At 46.9% G+C, this 18,658-nt stretch overlaps 1 protein-coding gene across 1 annotated transcript in view; it reads right to left on the bottom strand.

Moving 5' to 3' along the window:
• Positions 1-8,476, bottom strand: part of FNDC5 (fibronectin type III domain containing 5) — a 40,502-nt gene extending 32,026 nt beyond the window's left edge. The window contains exon 1 of the mRNA XM_087970265.1: positions 7,835-8,476. Within this exon, the coding sequence (XP_087826391.1) occupies positions 7,835-7,934 (100 nt within the window). The 5' untranslated portion in view covers positions 7,935-8,476. The remainder of the gene's footprint in view (positions 1-7,834) is intronic.
• Between the last annotated feature and the right edge of the window lie 10,182 nt (positions 8,477-18,658).

The following is an 18,658-nucleotide window of genomic DNA, read 5'->3' as shown; positions in this document are numbered from 1 at the left end:
TATAAGAACTACTCTACCCTAAACCCGCTTTCTCTACAGACTGGTTTCTGGAGCCAAGAAAGGTGTCAAGATTCCATCAGTTCCAAAAACAAATCCTTTCCCTTGTTCAGCAGGTGAGAGACCTAGTCTGTATCAACTTTTTATTTTACTTATTGTTGTCAGGAGCAGCAGCTGTGTTGATAACTTGACCACTAGCTTCTGGCTCCCTTTCTGCCTTGGTTGGTCCCAGGAGGTCCAGGGAGATGCATCGACAGGGATGTAGTCAGGAGGGGGGAGGACAGAATATTAAGAGTTCAGACTGTTGCACATTTTGCTGGGGAGCCTGGGAGACCAAAGTCCCCCCCCCCCCCAGAGTCTTTAAGATTTCTGCCAGGTGGTTCCAAGTGGATTTATTCTCAGGACGTGGCAGCTAAAATTTGTGGGACTGAATGTGAGATGGAAAGCCTCCCAAGTGCTTTTGCTTTGCTTAGGAGGAGAGTGTGGGCTGTGTGGGCTGCTCTCCAGCTGAGGGAGTGTGAGGGCCTGACTGCTGAGTTGTAGGGACACAGTGTGGGCATTCCATTTGCATCCTTGACAACCGGCTGCCTGCTGGAGTGGCTGCCTGACCTCAGGACGGATCTTGTGTGCCCTTTCTTTGGGGTGCTGCTGGGAAACCGCCAGGCAGGCTAGAAGGAGGGATCAAGAGGGGGCCTAGCTTAGAGTCCTTGCACAGTTCTGGCCTAGCTGGCAGTCTTCCAACGGAGTGACTTCAGTTCCCATGCCCTGCTTGTGGGACCCCTGTGAAAGAGTGGTCGCTGCCGGCAACATACGAGTGCTCACAGCTCAGAGCTCATCTATCCTTCAAAGCAGCGGTGTGGTGATCTGGGTATGGGAGGCATCTCTTGTAGCCCTTTTCCATTGGTAGCACATTTTCTAGTCCAGATGAGATGTAGAGCCACCCAGGAGCTCTACAGGGTGTCTACAAATGGCCCACCCAGGATGTATGGATTCACTGGACCCTTGGGGGGCGGGGCATTGAGTTCTAGTAATTGCCTGCTTAATCCTGGCAACAGGAGATCATCTTGGTTTTGGGGTGCTTCTTCCTGGGTAGTGCCTCTCTCTTCACCAATCCAAGGCAACTCCTTGAGATCCAGAAGCAACATCTGGCATGGAAGATGAAAGGTGACCTCAACCCAAACTCTGAGACGGGGGTGGCAGCAAGAGAGGCCAAGCACTCCACATTCACCTCTCTTCCTGCATCGTCTGGCAGCTTTGTTTAGAGTAGCCAAACTCCCTTGGTGAGGGGGCAGGGGGGAATGAGCAAAAAGGTCTTTCACTGTCAGGCTTCACCCCATTGAGTGGCAGTGGAATCACTGAAGATGAGCTCATAAGAAAACTCCAGAGCTTGGAATATTTATGAGGAAGGTGAGGAAGCCATAAACAAAAGCGTTTTCACAACTGCAGCAATTCAAGAAGTAGCCCAATTTAGAGAAACAACACCAAAGCCTCTTGAATTTCCTTTTCCTTCTCACACCAAATAATGGGCCACATGGCCCCTCTTCCGTTTGTATTTCATTGTTTGCAAGTATCAGATTAAATCTTGGTTTCTTTTACTGGTGGCGTGAGAACGGTCTCACCATTGCCTGGCTGTTGTGAACATTTGGCATAATACCTCGCCAACAGATTCACCAAAGAGTTGATTCCTTACAGGCAGGTCTAACATGGTTACAGGTGTTCTATCTTGCTGCGTTAGCTGGGACTCATTTTGCTCTGACCAGGTTGGCCGGAGGCCTTCAGCAGAGTCAGCCTTCTGGGAAGTCAGTCGGGGCTCCTCCTGCTCTCTGTGTGGGGCAAGGATTGGCTGGGTCTGGAAGGGCTTCAAGGCCTCGTTCCAGGAGGCAATAGTGCCTCCCTTCCTTAAGAGGTCTTCTCCAACCTCCCCCTCCTCTTCACGAAGGAAGGGGGGTAATTATAGCTTGCCCTAAAGAAGGACCTTCTCTGAGCTTCTCTCAGTTCAGGCCTGGGGAAGGAAGGCTGTTGGTCAGGCGAACCCTTTGGTGGCCTTTCTTGGGACATTTTACCATTTCTTGGGAAAGCTGAGGGTGCAGTTGAGGCTTCCAGGGGGAGCAGCAAAAAAGGAAAAATGGCAGCCATCACCATGTGATTGAGGCCCCATCGTTTTTGTACCTGTAAGTACAAAATAAGGAGAAATTTCTTGAACAGTTAGAACAATTAATCAGTGGAACAGCTTGTCTCCAAATGTTGTGGCTGCTCCATCACTGGAGGTTTTCAAGAAGGTATTGGACAGCCATTTGTCTAACATGGCATAGGGTCTTCTGCTTGAGCAATGGGTTGGACTAGAAGACCTCCAAGGTCCCTTCCAAGTCTATTATTCTGTGAGAACAGGGCAGGTAGGTCGGCAACAGTACCTCAAATTCCCTGTCTCAGCCCTTTGGTTTAATTGCCACACTGCGGGAGGTGACACTGCCCTGTTTTTGCCTTCTCTTCACTACAGAACGGGGTGGGAAGGGAAAGGCCTTGGAGAGGAAGAAAGGGGAGACTAGCTGTCCTTCAACCTTCCCACTCTCACTCCTGACAGGTGAGCCCCTTGCAGCCCTTTCCAAGTGGAAGCTGTTTTCTTTTGCCTCCCAAGAGCGTTTTGAAACAGCCGTCTCAAGCGGTGAAGGAAGGCAGGACCTGGCCCATGGCTGGAAGAGTTTCTGAAGGCTTCCCAGAGAGGATGCTTGCCGGGCATTGGGCTTCGGGCATTGGGCTTCGGCTGCTGAATCCACAAGGCTCATGATCAAGAGGATGCCCCCAGGGGGCTGGACTTCTGTCCCCTCTCTCCCATCTAGGATGGCTAAGGGGAGAGGGGGAAGGCTAACCATGGGGGAACGGGGCCAGGAACGTGAGGGAAAAAGCCAGGGCAAAGCAGAGGTCCTTCCTTCCTTCCTTCCTTCCTTCCTTCCTTCCTTCCTTCCTTCCTTCCGTCCTTCCTTCCTTCCTTCCTTCCTTCCTTCCTTCCTTCTTTCCTTCCTTCCCGATTTCTTCTGCATCCAGGGTGAACTGAGGATAATGGGAGGGGGGGGAGAAAAGGAGCAGGAAAGGAAGCAGGCAGGTGATTTGAAACGCCTTTGGTGTGTGAGCTGAGCGTGCACCATGTCTTTCCTCTACCCCCCTTGCGCTGGCATGTACAACCATATTAAAGGCACCTTCATAAATCTTCCACAGTGTCTCCTAGAGGCTGCCACTTCCGGAGTCCCACTTTGTTTCACCATCTGAATCCTCAAGGACAGTTGTGTGACATGCAAAGGCATCTTTAATTTTGGTGGTGGTGCTGTGTGTGTGTGTGTGTGTGTTGACTCCTAACGCAAACAGGAAGAAGCGGAGCAGATGTCTGGCCCAGGGAGAGAAATGTGCTGTGGCTGGAGAGGCAAAACACCTCATTGAACTGGGGGGGGCACAATCGGCAGGGAAAGAGGTGGCCATGGGGTACCTTTAGGTTGGGGGTGGGTGGAGAGGGAGGGACGCCTGCAATTTCTTAGAAAACATTGCCTCTGTTAGCAATAAAACATTTATTTGTTTCTTTGTAGCAGTGTGACGGCCCAAGACCTCTGGATCGCAAATTCTGAAGGCTAATCGGCAGGAGGAGCACCTGCTAGTTATAATGATGGGGTTATTTCATTTTCACAAGGACCATGAGAAGGACTGGCAGCAAAGTCCAAGATCCCTTCGGCTCGATTGGCTCAGCCAGGCCCCAGAAACAGAGCCAGACCTTTCCCACGGACAGGGCAGCTTCCCAGGGCCTCCTGGCCTATCAACCGTTGTGTGAATGAAAGTACAGTGGCCCCTCTGCCCTTTCCCCCTTTCCCAATTCCCTTTCCCTGGGAACATAAACTATCCAAGTCCAAGGAACCTTTAAAACACAAGCCTGTTGCCGGGGATATCAAGAGACCAGAACAGCTGAGGAGGAGGAGATCGACTGCAGCAGGGGTGTCTAACTCACGTGACATACCTGGGGTCTTCCCCCCCCCACTTTGCTAAACCGGGGGGGTGGACAGGGCCAGCCAGGCCATGAATTTGACACCCCTGTAGTAAAGGAAGGAGCACATCCAAGAGCACAGTCTTTGCCCCATGTAGGGGACCATGGTCTTTCGAGTGCCAGCCTCCTTGCCTCACTATCCTGATTTCATTGGATTACAAGGAAGCCAATCTGGTATTCAATTCCAAATATATTCTAATTGGCACAACTATCTATAGGGGGCTTGTATGCCTGGCTCCTTTTTGGATTTTTGCTCTCTGTCTCCAATGTGTTGATCTCCATTGCTAGAGAACTCTTTGGAGATACTTCTCCTATAAAAATATAATTTAAAAAAACCCAGCAACCATACAAAATAAAAATCTCTTTGTGACCATTCCCACTTATGCTGAAGAAACCAAAATCCCATTATTTGGGGGGAGAAACCTCTGGGAAATGTTTGGAAAAACCAAATAGTTGAAAATGCATAAATCAACCTGAAGTATAATATAGAAATAGTACAGTGATGTCATTTAACCAAAATACTTCATTATAAAGCATAGCCCAATCCAGATATTTTCAGTGTGACTATGGACTAGAAACTTCTAAAAATATGAATGAATGAGATCTGCAGGTAGCAAAACTCTTCAGCAGAATTTAATCCAATTCTAATTTTAAAACAAACAAACTCTTTTGAAATAGGAGTCAGTCGCCAGCTGTTTAAACAGCCTTTGGGGAAAGCAGTGTTTTTCTGAAGAGCCTTTTTGGAAAGCTGTTTCTGGGGCTGAAATCACAGCAGTAACAGAAGTAACAGGGTTTGGTCTCAACACTATTTCCCCAATTTGCAAGGAACCCCGTTGGCTCAGAGCTCCAGGAGCCTCTGAGAGAATTTTGCATCTGAACTGCTGGAGAGGAGCGAATTGCAGAGCAAATGGAGCAAAGGTTCAACAAATAGCCAGGATGGCTTATGGCCCTGCTCTGAAGGGAACCTGCAGGGTCACACTAGGAGGGTCTGTAAGGCAGCTGAGTTGGAAGGGATTTGCATTCTTTGTTCCAATTGCAAGAAGAGGGAAGGCAGAGCCAGAGGCTTCTCAGTGTTGGGAAAGAGGCAGCAGATCCTTTGGGGCTTTTTTGAGAACCGGGTAGGCTCATCTCTCTCCTCTCACCCTCACAAAGCTGGTCCTACAAATCCCTTACTTGCCCTGGAATCCCAGTTCCAGCCAGTGCCAGAGCAACTCATATTTTTGGACTCTTTGGCCAGGTTTGGAGGCTCTCTGGGTGCCTCTCTAGGGTCAATTGTTTGCCTCTGGCCCTGATCCCTGGCACGGTTGCCTGTTATTGCCACACATAGGCATGCTTGACATGGTTGAATCTACTGAAAAGGAAGGCTCCAACCTCCTCCAACCGGAGGCTCTCCACTTGTGCTAGATCCTAGAATGGTCACAAGAGGCTCTCTGGAGAACAGATGGATTAGCATTTTACGTGCAATCGAAATGACAGCTGCAGCATCAGCTTGAAGACAATCAATCTTGCCGTGGCTTTAAGCAAAACAACATCTAAGTGAAAGAGAGATAGGGCCACCAGGATACAGCCCATACCTTTCAAGAGTTGAATCTGGCTAGTGGGGAATCATTGAGCAAGCAGGTTAAGGAAGGAAGGTGTTTCCCAGCATTTTCTTCATTTCAATGCAACAAACCGCTCTTCTGAAACCACACTGACTTTCTTATTTCTAAGCTTCCTTCCAGGTTCTAAATTGTTGGAATTTCTTGGCTTGAAACCAGTTGACCTCAGAGATGAACGTCTCCCACCCTGCACAGCCAGCCTGGCCCCAAACACTTTGCATCTTCCCGCCCAGTCGAAAAGGGGTTTTCAATAGATCAAACCACAACCTACCTTCCATTGTGGAAGCCTAACATTATATTAGCTTATTGTATGAAGCAAGTCAGCTCACTGAGACCTCATACAGTTTATTTGGAGGATATATGCAGAAAAGAATTGGGCTTTTCAGGTTTAGGATTGAGGGTATTGTGTCAATGCATTGGATCTGGACTTAGTCGTCGTTTTTTTTTAAAGTCCAATGTAATCGGTTCATTGTAGCTACAACCCATTAATTTTGTAGCTTTGTTTTCTAATCTAGATTAAATATGGTATTTTTTCAATAACTGTCAAAAGATCTTTATAATTAGTAGTATACTAAGTTCAACAGTTAACGAATTTCTCTCTATGACTCCAGAATCTGCTGCCTGAGCCAAGTGCTTCGCTGGGTCTCAAATGAAAGCCTCTTCCTGGCTGTGCTGATGAGTCAGACCTCCTTGGATTTTCCCCTTGTTTTTCCCCCCCTCATATCTCTTCCCCAACTTTTCATTACTCTTTCTGGGAAGTTCACAGCCTGTTAAACTTCATTTCTAGTCAATCTGCTTTTAAAGTGAGGAGTAATTTACTGGCTGATTTCGGAGGTCCTGATCATTTGTGACCCTGGGTGCATGGTTTTTTAAAGGATGTTTTTTGGAGAGGCTTTTTAAAAAGCTTGACAAATAGCAATAGATCAACAATAAAAATGCTAGAATAATAAGGTCTGACCTTCCAGTATTGTAAATATTCTTGGCATATTCCACCACTCCTTGTAACAGATTTTTGAATAAGCATTATACTCAATCATTTTACGTATCTTCACTGACTCCGTGGCCAATGTGACCTTGTGAAGCAGCCCTTGCAATGGGTGCCCAGTTGTAGGAGTCCAAACTCCACTCCACTCCTTCCTTCCTTCCTTCCTTCCTTCCTTCCTTCCTTCCTTCCTTCCTTCCTTCCTTCCTTCCTTCGACTTCATCTCTGATCTCCCACCGATCCAGGACTTCCTGAAACAATTGGAGCTCCTCCTGTTTCATGAAGACCTACAGGTTTGGTTTCATAACCCCTCTCCATAGAGAACAGCTACACTGTTGAAAGAGAGGGGGGGACACAGAGGGGGTTTCCTGGCTCTCCATCTACAAACCTGTGTTGCTAATAATTTGGAAAAGCATTTAATGTGATCAGGGGACGATTTGGCTCCAGCTGCTGCTGCTGCCTACTTCACTAGCTCTGGTTTGACCCCCCTGCTGTCCAAAGTTATTTGGTTCTGAGGAAATCACGGTTAGCAGTTATACCTGCCGTGTCTCTCCCCATATCTTAGGAATCCTGTTCAGACCTGGGGGTGGGCGGGTTCTGACAACTTGAGAAGAACCAGCCTGGGCCAAGGGAAGGTCCAGTGAGTGGCAATTCCTTCCTGAGAGAGAGGCGAGAGAGTTGATTGCCTTCACAGGCAGTGGCATCGTATGATCTCTCCATGAATCACTTGGCTGACTGGAAGGACAGTCACCAGGGGCCACTGACTGGCTCCTTTCCCTCGAGCCCCGTCGAATAAACAGAATCCAGGACAGAGGCCAAATCTCACAGCCATGAGCAGCCAGTGAGGTCTCCTCGGGCTCTCTGCACTCATGGGAGGTCTTCGGAAACTATATTACACACCTTGCTGCTGCTGCTGCTTCTTCTTCTCCCCTCCCCCCACCCAAAAACACCTTTAAATCGTACCCTTCCAATAGAGTAGCATTCATTGTTCCAGAAACATGCAGCAGTGAGTGCCACAAGTGAAACGTGCTGTCCTATCCCACTACCGGAACTGTTTCCGCACAAATACTTCTTTGTTGCTTGTCTCCTCCACTCCGCTTATCCGATGGACGGTGCCCCAGTGAGCGAAGCCGTTGGCCGAGAGAGGTTCCAGCGCTGAGCGGCACCAGGACAATGAAGCCCCCAAGGACGGAACCTGCCCTCCGCTGCCGACCCCGCGCCCTGCCCTCTTACCTGCATCTGCCCAGGACAGGCTGGCACAGCTGAAATAAGCCAGGAGGGCTGCGTTGATGTAGAGGAGCAGATCCGCCATCCTCCTCCCGCGCGAGTCCATGGGGCAGCCACATGGAAAGGAGGGCCCTTCAGCCGCGGAGGTCCAGGCCCCGCGTGGGGTGGGAGAAGCCGAGGGAGCCCTGCTGGGCCCCGGGGGCGCCGCCGATCAGAACGACGCCAGCCGGCCCCGCGCTCCGGCCGCCCAGCCGCCGAGAAGCCGCGCGGACATTCCAGCACCACGGAGAGCCGCCGCCGCCGCCGCGCTTGCCCGGCTCCTCCCGGCGAGGAAGGGTGGCAGCAGCTCGGAGGGGCCCCGGCGGGTGCGGGTGGGGGCTTCTCCCTGGGCCCGGGGAAAGTTTCTCGGAAGCGGCGGGAGGCGGCTGGGCTCCGGCAGGGCAAAGCTAGACTAGGGAGGCGGCCAGGCGGCGGCGGCGGCGGCGCTGGGTCTGTGCAAGCTGCAAACGTGCCTCCTGCTCCCCCCCCTCAGTCAGGCGGCTCCATTCAGGGGAGCGAGGGGCGGGAGGGGGAGCCCCGAAGTCTGGCCACAACGCGGCGCCCCCCGCCCTCCCCGCCAAGCCGAGCCCGACTTCCTCCCACCATCCCCGGCCGAGTCACACCGCCCTCGCCTGGCGTGGAGATGTGCGCGCCGAGCGCGCGGAGGGGGAGTCTTCAGTCGGCCCCTCCCTCCCTCCCTCCCTGGCTAAGCTGAGCCGGAGAGCGGCAGGCTTGGAAGGGGGCGCGGAGGGAGCCTCTCGGGCGGGCCCTGGCTGCCCAGCCCCGCTTGGCGAGGGCCCCTCGGGCGCCAAGGAAGGCAGCGCCCGGAGCCCCCCCGGCAGACGCTCCGCCGGGGCTTGGCTGCCTGGAGGCGGAAGGAGAGCGAGGCCGGCTGGGCAGGGGAACTCTGCCCCCGCCCTCCCTGCTGAAGAGCGCCCCCCTGCACCCCCCTTTGGGAGACCGTGCCGGCGCCAAGGGCAGCAGCGCACATGGGTGGCCCGGGCATTGGAGGACCAAGCCACCCGAAGGGGCTGGGCGCTATGATAGACGCCAGCCTCCCAAGGGAAAGAGCCGGTCCACTGGGCAGCACGGCCCCTTGCAAGGTTTCTCCCAATTTGCAGCGGGAGGGGGAGGGTGGGGGCAATGGCTGACATTGGGAGGGATCTGTACAGGCATTCAAGGCTGGGCTCATCAACCAGCCTGAGAAGAAGAAGCTGTGAAGGGCAGAAGGGAAGGGGGCAGAAGAAGGGCAGAAGGCAGAAGGGCAGGGAAGAAGACGGGCTCAAGTGGCCACATGTTGAGGACTTGATGAGTTCAATCTTGCCATCCCTCCCGCCCAACAGATCCATGGGATGTGTGTGTGTGTGTGTGAGAGAGAGAGAGAGAGAGAGATTCAACTGTCTCAGTGGCCACCTCTGTATGAAGCTAGCCTGGCTATGGAGCTTCTGACAATATGGGAAAATGGCAGGGCTTTGAAAAGTACAGCAAAGCTATAGTAAAATAGCACATCCTCTCGTAAGGAGCTTCTTTCTCAAATGCGCCAAGCGGCTGGGCACATGCCACAGGGAGAAGCAGATTGCATCTGCAAAGGAGGCTGGGATGGGCAAGGACCCGCTGGAGGATTTGTCATGCAATCTGGGGGTTTCCTTACTGGGCCTGTCAGATCTTGGGGGCAGGAGGCCAGGAAGCGTCGTACAGACAGGAACCAGGACTTCAGCTGCTGCTTGTTCTTGTAGGACCACCCCTCTCCTAGAAAAATAAAATATCCTAGGAAATATTTAAAAAGGGAGAATATTTCTCCTAAAAAAGAGTAAAGAAGAAACTGAGGCAGAAACTCACCCCCACACACACACACCTTTGCTAATGGGCCATTAAGCCCTAGGCCAGAGTATTCTACATAACTAAGGCCTCTACCCATCTCACCACCTGGCCTGGGAAGATTGCATCAGCCAGCACTCAGGTGAAGCCATGTGGTCCAGACAAAGCCTACAAAGTTAGCTAAGACCCCGCCCCCTGGGAGTCTGACAGCCAATGGGATACATTTCTTGCACAGGAACAGGAAACATTAAGGTGGGGCCCAACGGAGGGTATATAAGGGACGCTCAGCATCTCAGTCCTCCCTTCTTTTCCTTCATGCAACATCTTGAAGTATGTGACCTTCCTTCTTTGGAGCTCCAAGCCATGTGATCCTGTCCACCATTAAACCATCTTTCCAAACAGCCTCCATGTTTCCAGTGTCTTTTTCCCCACTTGGAACGGAACCCAGAAGGATAATTCTTCCAACACTCTCAATTCAAGAAACAGCTCCCTCTGGATAGGAAAATCCAAAATCCAAAGTTTTATCTAGTTTGATACACCCAGATCACCTTTAAATACCATCTCTGACCAGCACAGAAAAAACAGATAGAGCTCACTTTCTCTTAAGCATGTATATATATGGCTGGTATTACTGACTGTCTGCCTGGAAGACCAGGAAAATATGGGGTGAGCCCCGCTGGATCCCACCAAAGGCCCAGCCTCCTGAGAGGCAACCAGCTGTCAATCGGGGACAGACAGTTGCAATGGTCCGCTGTGCTCCTAGCCAATGTTCTCCAAGAGACGGGAGGCTGCTCTCTCTTGCCATCGTGACTTTTTGCATCAAAAATAAAGTTTGGCTAATGTTCTTTTCAGGCTGCTGGATGACAGTGAACTGCATAAAATTTAGCTAGATGCCATGTGAAAATGCTGCCTCTTTTCTTTTTCTCTTTTCTCTTAAAATATTTATTTTTTGCCTATTCCCCGAAGAATAAATGTCTGTTAAAATTATCCTTACACACACCACAAAAGCACAGAAAAGCAATTTAACAGCATTTTAAAAGCAACTAATTAAAACAATCTGTCATGAATCTCCCATCATTCAGCTTCTCTCAACTATGAAAGAAGAAAAAGTTTTTCTCCACTTTCTATCATGTATTATTTACATTTCCATTATATTTCTTCCTATCACATACACTTTCTCACCTTTTTGGAAAGGAATTTTTTTCAAATTTCCCCACCTTTCCTGATGAGAATTCCAGCCCCTTGAAAATTTTGTTGTTGTTGTTTTGGTAATTTGCTGATTATCTCTTTGTCTGTTTGTTTTTATCTTACCTTATTATTTCTATAAGTAACTCAAGGCAGTGAACTTACCTGATGCTCCTTCCTCCTCCTCTTTGCCCCACAACAACAGCCCAGAGAAGGACTGGCCCAAAGCCATCTAGCTGGCTTTCATGCCTAAGGCGGGACTAGAACAGACTCTCTCCGGGTCTCCAGCCTTCACACTAGATTAGATAATTGTCTATTGAAGCAACTACAGCGTGGAACAGCATAGGAGTGACTTTTATTTTCAATTTCTCCTTTAGCATCTCCAAGTTGGGATCATTTTGCACATCTCTTGCACATCAGCTGCAATTGGGCCATTGAACTGCTTGGTCTCCTGGCTCCACATGAAGGACAGAGCTCTGTTCCTGGGTATGGGAGGCAACCCCCCTCTCTCCCTCTCTCTCTCTCTCTCTCTCTCACTCTCTCTCACACACACACACACACACACTTCCTTCCTTCCTTCCTTCCTTTTGCAACTCCAGAAGGGCTGGGATATCCCTTCCAGCCCATTTGCTGTGACTCAAATGCAGCAAAGCCCAGTCTCCCAATCTCCCCTCACCCACCCCCAATCCCCAGAGGGAGAACAAAGGTTTCCAGAAGCTGCTACAGTGGACAGAGAGGATCGAAGGAGGTGCACCTCTCTCATTAGCCACACATGCTGCTCAGCCCTCTGTGGCCAAAAGGATCCAAGTGATTTTTCTTCTTTCCATTTCTTGTTGGAACTATGTAGTTCAGTTGCTATGACTCCCTTCCTGAAAATTTCATTTCATCCCTGGAGGTTTATTTTTCTGTTTACACACAGAGAGAGAGAGAGGGGGAGGGAGGGAGGGAGAGAGAGGGGGGGAGAGAGAGGGAGGGAGAGAGAGAGAGAGAGAGAGGAGAGAGAGAAAGGAATTCCTTCCTTCTTAGCTTCTGGGTACAATCCTTTTGGCAGGTTTCTGCTCATGAAGGTAAGGTCTCCATTTTATTCATTCATTCATTCATTCATTTTTATTTATTTATTTATTTATTTATTTATTTGATTTGATTTGTCAATCGCTTACAAGATAATAGGTATAAGGATAAACATAGTTATGAATACATGAAAAATAAACAATAGGAGAGGGACGGTAGGCACGTTGGTGCGCTTATGCACGCCCCCTACAGACCTCTTAGGAAAGGGGTGAGGTCAACAGTAGACAGTCTAAGGTTAAAGTTTTGGGGGTTTGGGGAAGAAACCACAGAGTCAGGTAGAGTATTCCAGACATTGACCACTCTGTTGCTTGAAGTCATATTTCCTGCAATCAAGTTTGGTGCGGTTAACCTTGAGTTTGTATCTATTGTTTGCTCTTGTGTTGTTATGGTTGAAGCTGAAGTATTCATTGACAGGTAAGTCATTGCAATGTATGATTTTATATACTATACTTAGATCAGACCGAAGACAGCTTCCGGTTTGAGCTTCTTCGGCGACAGATAGAAATCTGCGATCGTGCGCAGTTTCGGTCTGGGCTTGCCGCTGGAGCGCCCCGAGCCGGCTGGTTTCGGGGCTAAGCCACCCCATAGAGGTGGTGAAGAGGGGGGAGACTGCCAGCAGGGTTGAGGAGAGCCGCATCTCTCCTCCTCAGCTGGCCATTACTCCCTTTCCCGAAGGCGGTTGCAGCGGTGGTCAGAAATGGCCACCTCAAAGAAGAACTCGACCGGAAAAGAATGTGCAGGAGGAAGATAAGAAGTGAAAGTTTTGGCTGACCGGGTTAAATTGCAAAAGCAACAACTAAGGTACCCTGGAATTTAAACTAAAAAAAAAATAACATCGTTCCCAAAGAAGATTCTGAAGCAGTGAAGGGAAGTGAAAAGGGAAAGGTTTGTCTTTTTTTTCTTCTCTCCCTTTCCCTATACTGACAACTAAGAGACTTAAATAAGAAATCGGGGGGGAAATCCGCTTTGACATCAACAGGCAATTAAACTGAAAATAAAATAAAATGTCAAAGGGATAATAAAGATTTCTGGACACTAAAAATTTTTATAAGCAGGAAAGGAGAGAAAAAGAATAAAAGGGCAGGATCTGGAAAAAAGGGAGGAGACTGCCTGGAATTAAAAGGAATCTACAGTAAAACTTCAACAAGACTTCTAAAAGATACATTTTAACTGAAACTTGGCAACTAAATAGTAGAACTCCAGGAAGAGAAAGTGAAGAAAAAAAAAAAGCAAAAAGGAACAGCTTTCGTGAATTTGGATTACTTGGTGATCTTTGGATTCTTGGCTATTGCATTTTAATGACTAAAATTAATTGAGTGGTTGTTTAAAAATTTATATAATGGCACTACTTCTGGATGAATTGAAAATGGAATTTAAAAAGTACAAAGAAGATGCACAAGAAAGGAGGGGTTCTTTTGGCTTCGTTTTTCAATTCTTAGAAATGGAGATTTGGAACTATGAGAAACAACAAGAAACGTCTGAAAACAAGAAGACTGGGACAAAGAAGAAGCCATCTTTAATGAACAAGTAATTTTATGTGGGGAAGAAAAAGAAAAGTGGGGGAAAGAGAATGGAGAATTTAAGACTTAAAAAAACAACCAAAGAAAAGAAAAATAGTTCGAAAAATAAGTATAATATTGGAAAGCAACAGAAGAGGGGAATACAGAAGAGAGAAATAGAGGTAGAGAGACAAGGGGGTAAAAAGGGAGAGAGAAGAAGAGAGGTAAGAAGGAAAGGAAAAGAAGTTACAAAGGACAGAAACAAGATATAGAGAAACAGGGCCTATTTAGAGATAATGGGTGAAAATTTAACTGAAAAAGGGATTCTGTAAAGGTACATAAGATTGTATTGTTATATTAGTAATAGAAATAATTTTAGAAAATTGGAAACAATGTATGATTAAAATGAGGGATAAAATCGTTACTGTAATCTAGTGAAATGTTTGTTAATAAAATAAATGAAATAAAATAAATGAGAGAATTGAATTAGGAAGGGACAGGAACATTTTAATTAGTTAATATTTTATAAAATATAAGTGAAGGGGGGGGGGAATTAATTATGGAAAGCTTATAACTGTTCCCATAGAAGTATGATATTTAATTGAAAAGTAATGTTAAAGAAGTTAAGATTTTAATGAATATTAACATTAATGATATAATTGAATTGGAATGGAATGTGTTGTTTTAATTACATATATTTATAATCTTTTTTTTAAAGAATATAGTGTGTATTTTAAGAATGTACCAAGCAGAATCCAAATTGAAGTTATGTATTATATTGAATTGTTGAAAGGTGTCAAAATGCCTTTCCTTCGAGGATCCGATTTTCCCGCTGGGAGAGCTCCAGCGCAAGGATACGGACAACTGCTTGAAAGCTGGATCTTTTTATTTTTCAGGAAGGTGAGGGACAGCAAGAAGTCTGCGTTCCTGGGCTAGCTAGCTTCGTATGGTAAGTCCCTGGTTTTTTTTATACCCTTTTCTCCTTTTGTGTGTGAATGTTTGTATTTGTGCTTAATGTGTCAAATCCTGTTTGAGTTTTGTCTTTATTCCTGCTGGAGGGCAAACTCCGTGGGGTACGGAAGGCAAACTCCGCGGGGTGGTTAGATTGTATTATCGGTTTTTTTCCTAATCTCTTTTAGCTTTATAATGGATTTCCATATTTGTCTGGTGGCAATCTCCTGTCTGTCTCTTTTGTAATTTATATATTTTTTGTGTCTTTTGTCTGTTTGTTTTGCTTATTTGGTATGTCCTGTGTTCGTAAGGGTTTCCTTTTCTTATTTGTCTAGTTTTCTTAATTACTTAGGCTTTTGTCTATAGGGATTCTTTAATACCTTTTATTTGATTCCTTTTCCTATGTAAGTTTGTTTTATGGCTGGCCTGATATTTCCCTTTGGCTTTTCCTGTTTGAGTGACATTACTGTCTTCATGAAGTCCCCTTTCCACAGAATGTTATAACTTTAAGGTATATATTGAGTTGAATAAGAGTTAAATGGATAAAATTAAAAGATATAAAGGTGTCATACTCCAATCAGCAACTACAGGAGAAACTTTGTTTAATGAGAAGAGATAATATGAAATTGAAACAGGACAGACAAAAAGTATAAATATAATGATTTGAATTGAGATGAGATAATTAAATTGAGAAAATTAAAAGAGGGGAGAAGCTATGTAGAAAATGTAAAACAGTACTAAGATATGGAATAGAACATAAAAATGAGCATGAAATTGAATTTGTGTCTGTACGAAGAAATGTAACGATTACGCTACTTTCAAAAAAGATGTTTTATTTGTATTTTTTTGTGAAAACTCAAATAAAATTTACAAAAAAAAAAAAAAAAAAGATCAGACCAAAGACGGCATAATTCTAGATTTTCTAGGTCTAGAATTTTGAGTCTGGTAGCATAAGGTATTCTGCAAGGAGTAGAGGAGTGGAGAACTCTCCTTGTGAAATATTTCTGGACTTTCTCAACTATGCTAATATCAGATACGTAATGTGGGTTCCAGACTGATGAGCTGTATTCGAGTATTGGTCTAGCAAATGTTTTGTAATATACAAATGTTTTGTATATTTCCAGAGAAAAAGGCTACGTAGGATTAGGTTAACAACTCTTAGTGCCTTTTTGGCTATGTAGTTACAGGGGGCTCTAGCACTTAGATCATTAGAGATGAGTTTTCCCAAAGAAGCTTCCTTAGCTCCTTCTGCTCCTTAGCCACACCACTCCATTCCCCCCCAGGGCTGATTTCTCTTCTGACCAGATGTTCTTGACATCGCTGGAAAGCATGGGCTGTTTTTGCATTTCCCTTCTGGCAAAATTCCACCCAGGAGGCCATCCCTCTTTCCAAGGGGCAATGACCAAGGGAATGGGAATGAACCTAGGCAAATGTGGAAGGTTGTGATGCCAGGGAAACACATTGGGGTCTCTGTAGATAAAGGGTTAGATGATTTACATTTTGAATCTTTGAGTGGGTTGCTCCAATATTATTCCTTCTCTCAAATCCAGCACTCTCAAAGGAGATAGAATGGATCTGAGGGAGGAAGGCGCTTCACTGCAGACCCAAAGAATCCTAAGACAACCAGCTTCTAGGTACAGCATAGATTTAGAATGTGGTACTATATATGCATAAACCTCAAGGTTAGTGTCCTTCTCTTGCCCAGTTTATGTAATATTCTGCTTCTTCATTCTGATTTTGCAGGTTGGACATGCCCTGTGTTTATAAAGTGGCCACGCTTAGTGTCCTGTCCCTCATATCCCCTCTTGCTGGTTTTGGCCTTCAGATTCTCCATCTTTCTGTTTCTCATAAGCTTGGAAGGAATGGTTTTCCCTTACTGCTTGATTATTCTTCTCTCAAAAATGCAACCGTTGTTTCTAACTAGGGTCTCTTTTGCTCTTTTATTGCTCTTGTTTTGCCACCCCCTTGGATCAGTTTACTGAAAGAGATCTGGAGGTGATTAAAGATTTTCTCCAAGATGATGCTTCCCAAAAATGGCCCTTCTAATCCCAAAATTCTCCTTGGAATGGGAGGGGGGGAAGTGGTCGCACTGAATGGTAGTTAGGACAACTGGACTGCCAAATCCTCTGAAGAGCTCCGGGTTGGAGGTGGTTGTCTAAGAGCTCAGTGGCTGCTCAATGCAAGAGGATTCTTCAGCTTTCCAGCCGTGCGGCTTCTCAACTTCTGCTTCAATGCCTCTGGTAAAGAACCAGGATACTAGAAAAGTGGTGGAAGAAGCATGCCTGTGACCCAGTGGTGGGATTCAATTTTTTTTACCACCAGTTCTGTGGGCGTGGCTTGGTGGGCATGACAGGGGAAGGTTACTACAAAATCCCCCTTCCCTCCCCATCCCACTAACCTGCTTTCCAGCTCCGTTCTCCTGTGCAGGGCAACCAAAGGAGAACCAGCCAAACAGCTGGGACTTGGGAGGCAGAGAATAATGGGGGCAGGGCCAGTCCAAGGTGGTATTTGCCAGTTTTCTGAACTATTCAAAATTTCCACTACCGGTTCTCCAGAACTGGTCAGAACCTGCTGAATACCACCTCTGCTGTGACTTCTGCAGGCCTGATGGACCATTGAGATGTCCCAGGCACCTTATCTGAACGGTTTCCAGACACCACTTGAGGAGTTGACCCACTTCAGCTGCTCTCCAATGCCTGATGAGGCCCTGGCAATGAAGACAAATGATAGGTGGGATCATTTCTCCGTGGGCTCCTTCTTCTCGTCAATCCTTAGTTGGCTCCTTGGTTTTCTGAGGGCCTCCAGAAAATGCAGTGAGAGAAAGATGACAAGGGATTCTGACTGGGCAGGGTACATGTCCATGTTTGGGCAGCCTCATTGTTTCTCTTCCCCAATCAGAAGACTCATCTGTGTGTCATCTGTGTGTCCAATCACACTTGGCCAATAAATCCTAATCCTATCTATCCTATCCTATCCTATCCTATCCTATCTGAAGCCTAAACATATAATGGAATGTGTGGTTGGGTTTGGGGAAAGAGGGGAGGAGATGCTGCCTTGGAAATAAGCAAGAAAGGAACGAACCACTAATGGATTAATAGTCAGAGGAAGAAACTTATGGTAGGAAGGACCTGCCCTAGTGGATCAAGTAGTTATAAGTACTGACAGAGAGTTTGTGCCTTCAGACTTGGAAGATTCTCATAATGTACCCTTAGAATATAAAGTAGCATTATCTCATCTCGTCCTGTTTCCGGTCTGGTTTACCTGGCAGGGCTGACAAAACAAGGCCTCCAATTCCTTGTTAGGGGAAGGTCCATGGCAAACTCTTATGCTTTGCCAACAAAGTTGCTCCGACAGGCCTGGTTCCCTGTGAGTCTTTGACATTGTGTTGGGCATTGTGCTGTTGATGTGTTGTTACCTGGGACTTCTTTCAGCCTGTGAACTCCACAGAAGTGGATAGGGTGGTCTATAGCAGGGGTCTCCAACCTTGGCAACTTTAAGACCTGTGGACTTCGATTCCCAGAATTCCTCAGCCAGCAAAGCTTGTGGACTTCAACTCCCAGAATTCTGGGAATTGAAGTCCACAGGTCTTAAAGTTGCCAAGGTTGGAGACCTCTGGTCTGTAGATTATCCTTTGGCACTTTGCACGCTTCATCCTGGTTCCTAGGATGTGGGGTTAAGGGCGGAGATTGTCCATGCCTTTTATGAGGGAGTTTTGCCAGCAGCCGTGTTGCCAGTCTCTCCTGAGGAGAGATCTTCTCTGGGTTCCCAGGGTTTTGAATTCACTTCCCAACCTTTTTGGGGGGAAAGGTTCTGAAATGCTGGTGCTGGATCAACGACAGGGCATGTTAGAGGAAGTAGGTCACCTGAATCCCTTTCAGTCAGGGTTCAGAGCCCAGTATGTGGTAGAGATTACTCTTACGGACGGCCTCTTCCTGGACCTGAACGGGGTAGTGCACCTCTCTTGGTGCTTTTAGATCTTTCAGCAGCTTTTGATACCATTAGCCACAACATCTTACTGGATCACCATACAAGGGCTGGTCCTCTCTCACCTACTCCTTAATGTTTATATGAAGTGAGGTGCCAGCACCCCCAGGAGACGAGAAAGACACGTGGGGTTACTTCTGAGTATTGTTTCTCACCTGTGGACAGAATCTTGCCAACTAAAACAACTGTTTGTATAACTACGCAGATATACTCTGATAATCAACAGGGAGGAGCCATTTTAAGCCTTTTCTTCCATCCCAAACTTTCCATGCTTTGCTGCCTC

This window comes from Notechis scutatus, chromosome 8, assembly GCF_049901735.1.
Source record: "Notechis scutatus isolate UNSWTSFEM ecotype Mainland chromosome 8, rNotScu1.2, whole genome shotgun sequence".
In the NCBI taxonomy this organism is placed as follows: domain Eukaryota; kingdom Metazoa; phylum Chordata; class Lepidosauria; order Squamata; family Elapidae; genus Notechis; species Notechis scutatus.
Note: the sequence above shows the minus strand (reverse complement) of the source record. Positions and strands in the feature narration are given on the sequence as shown.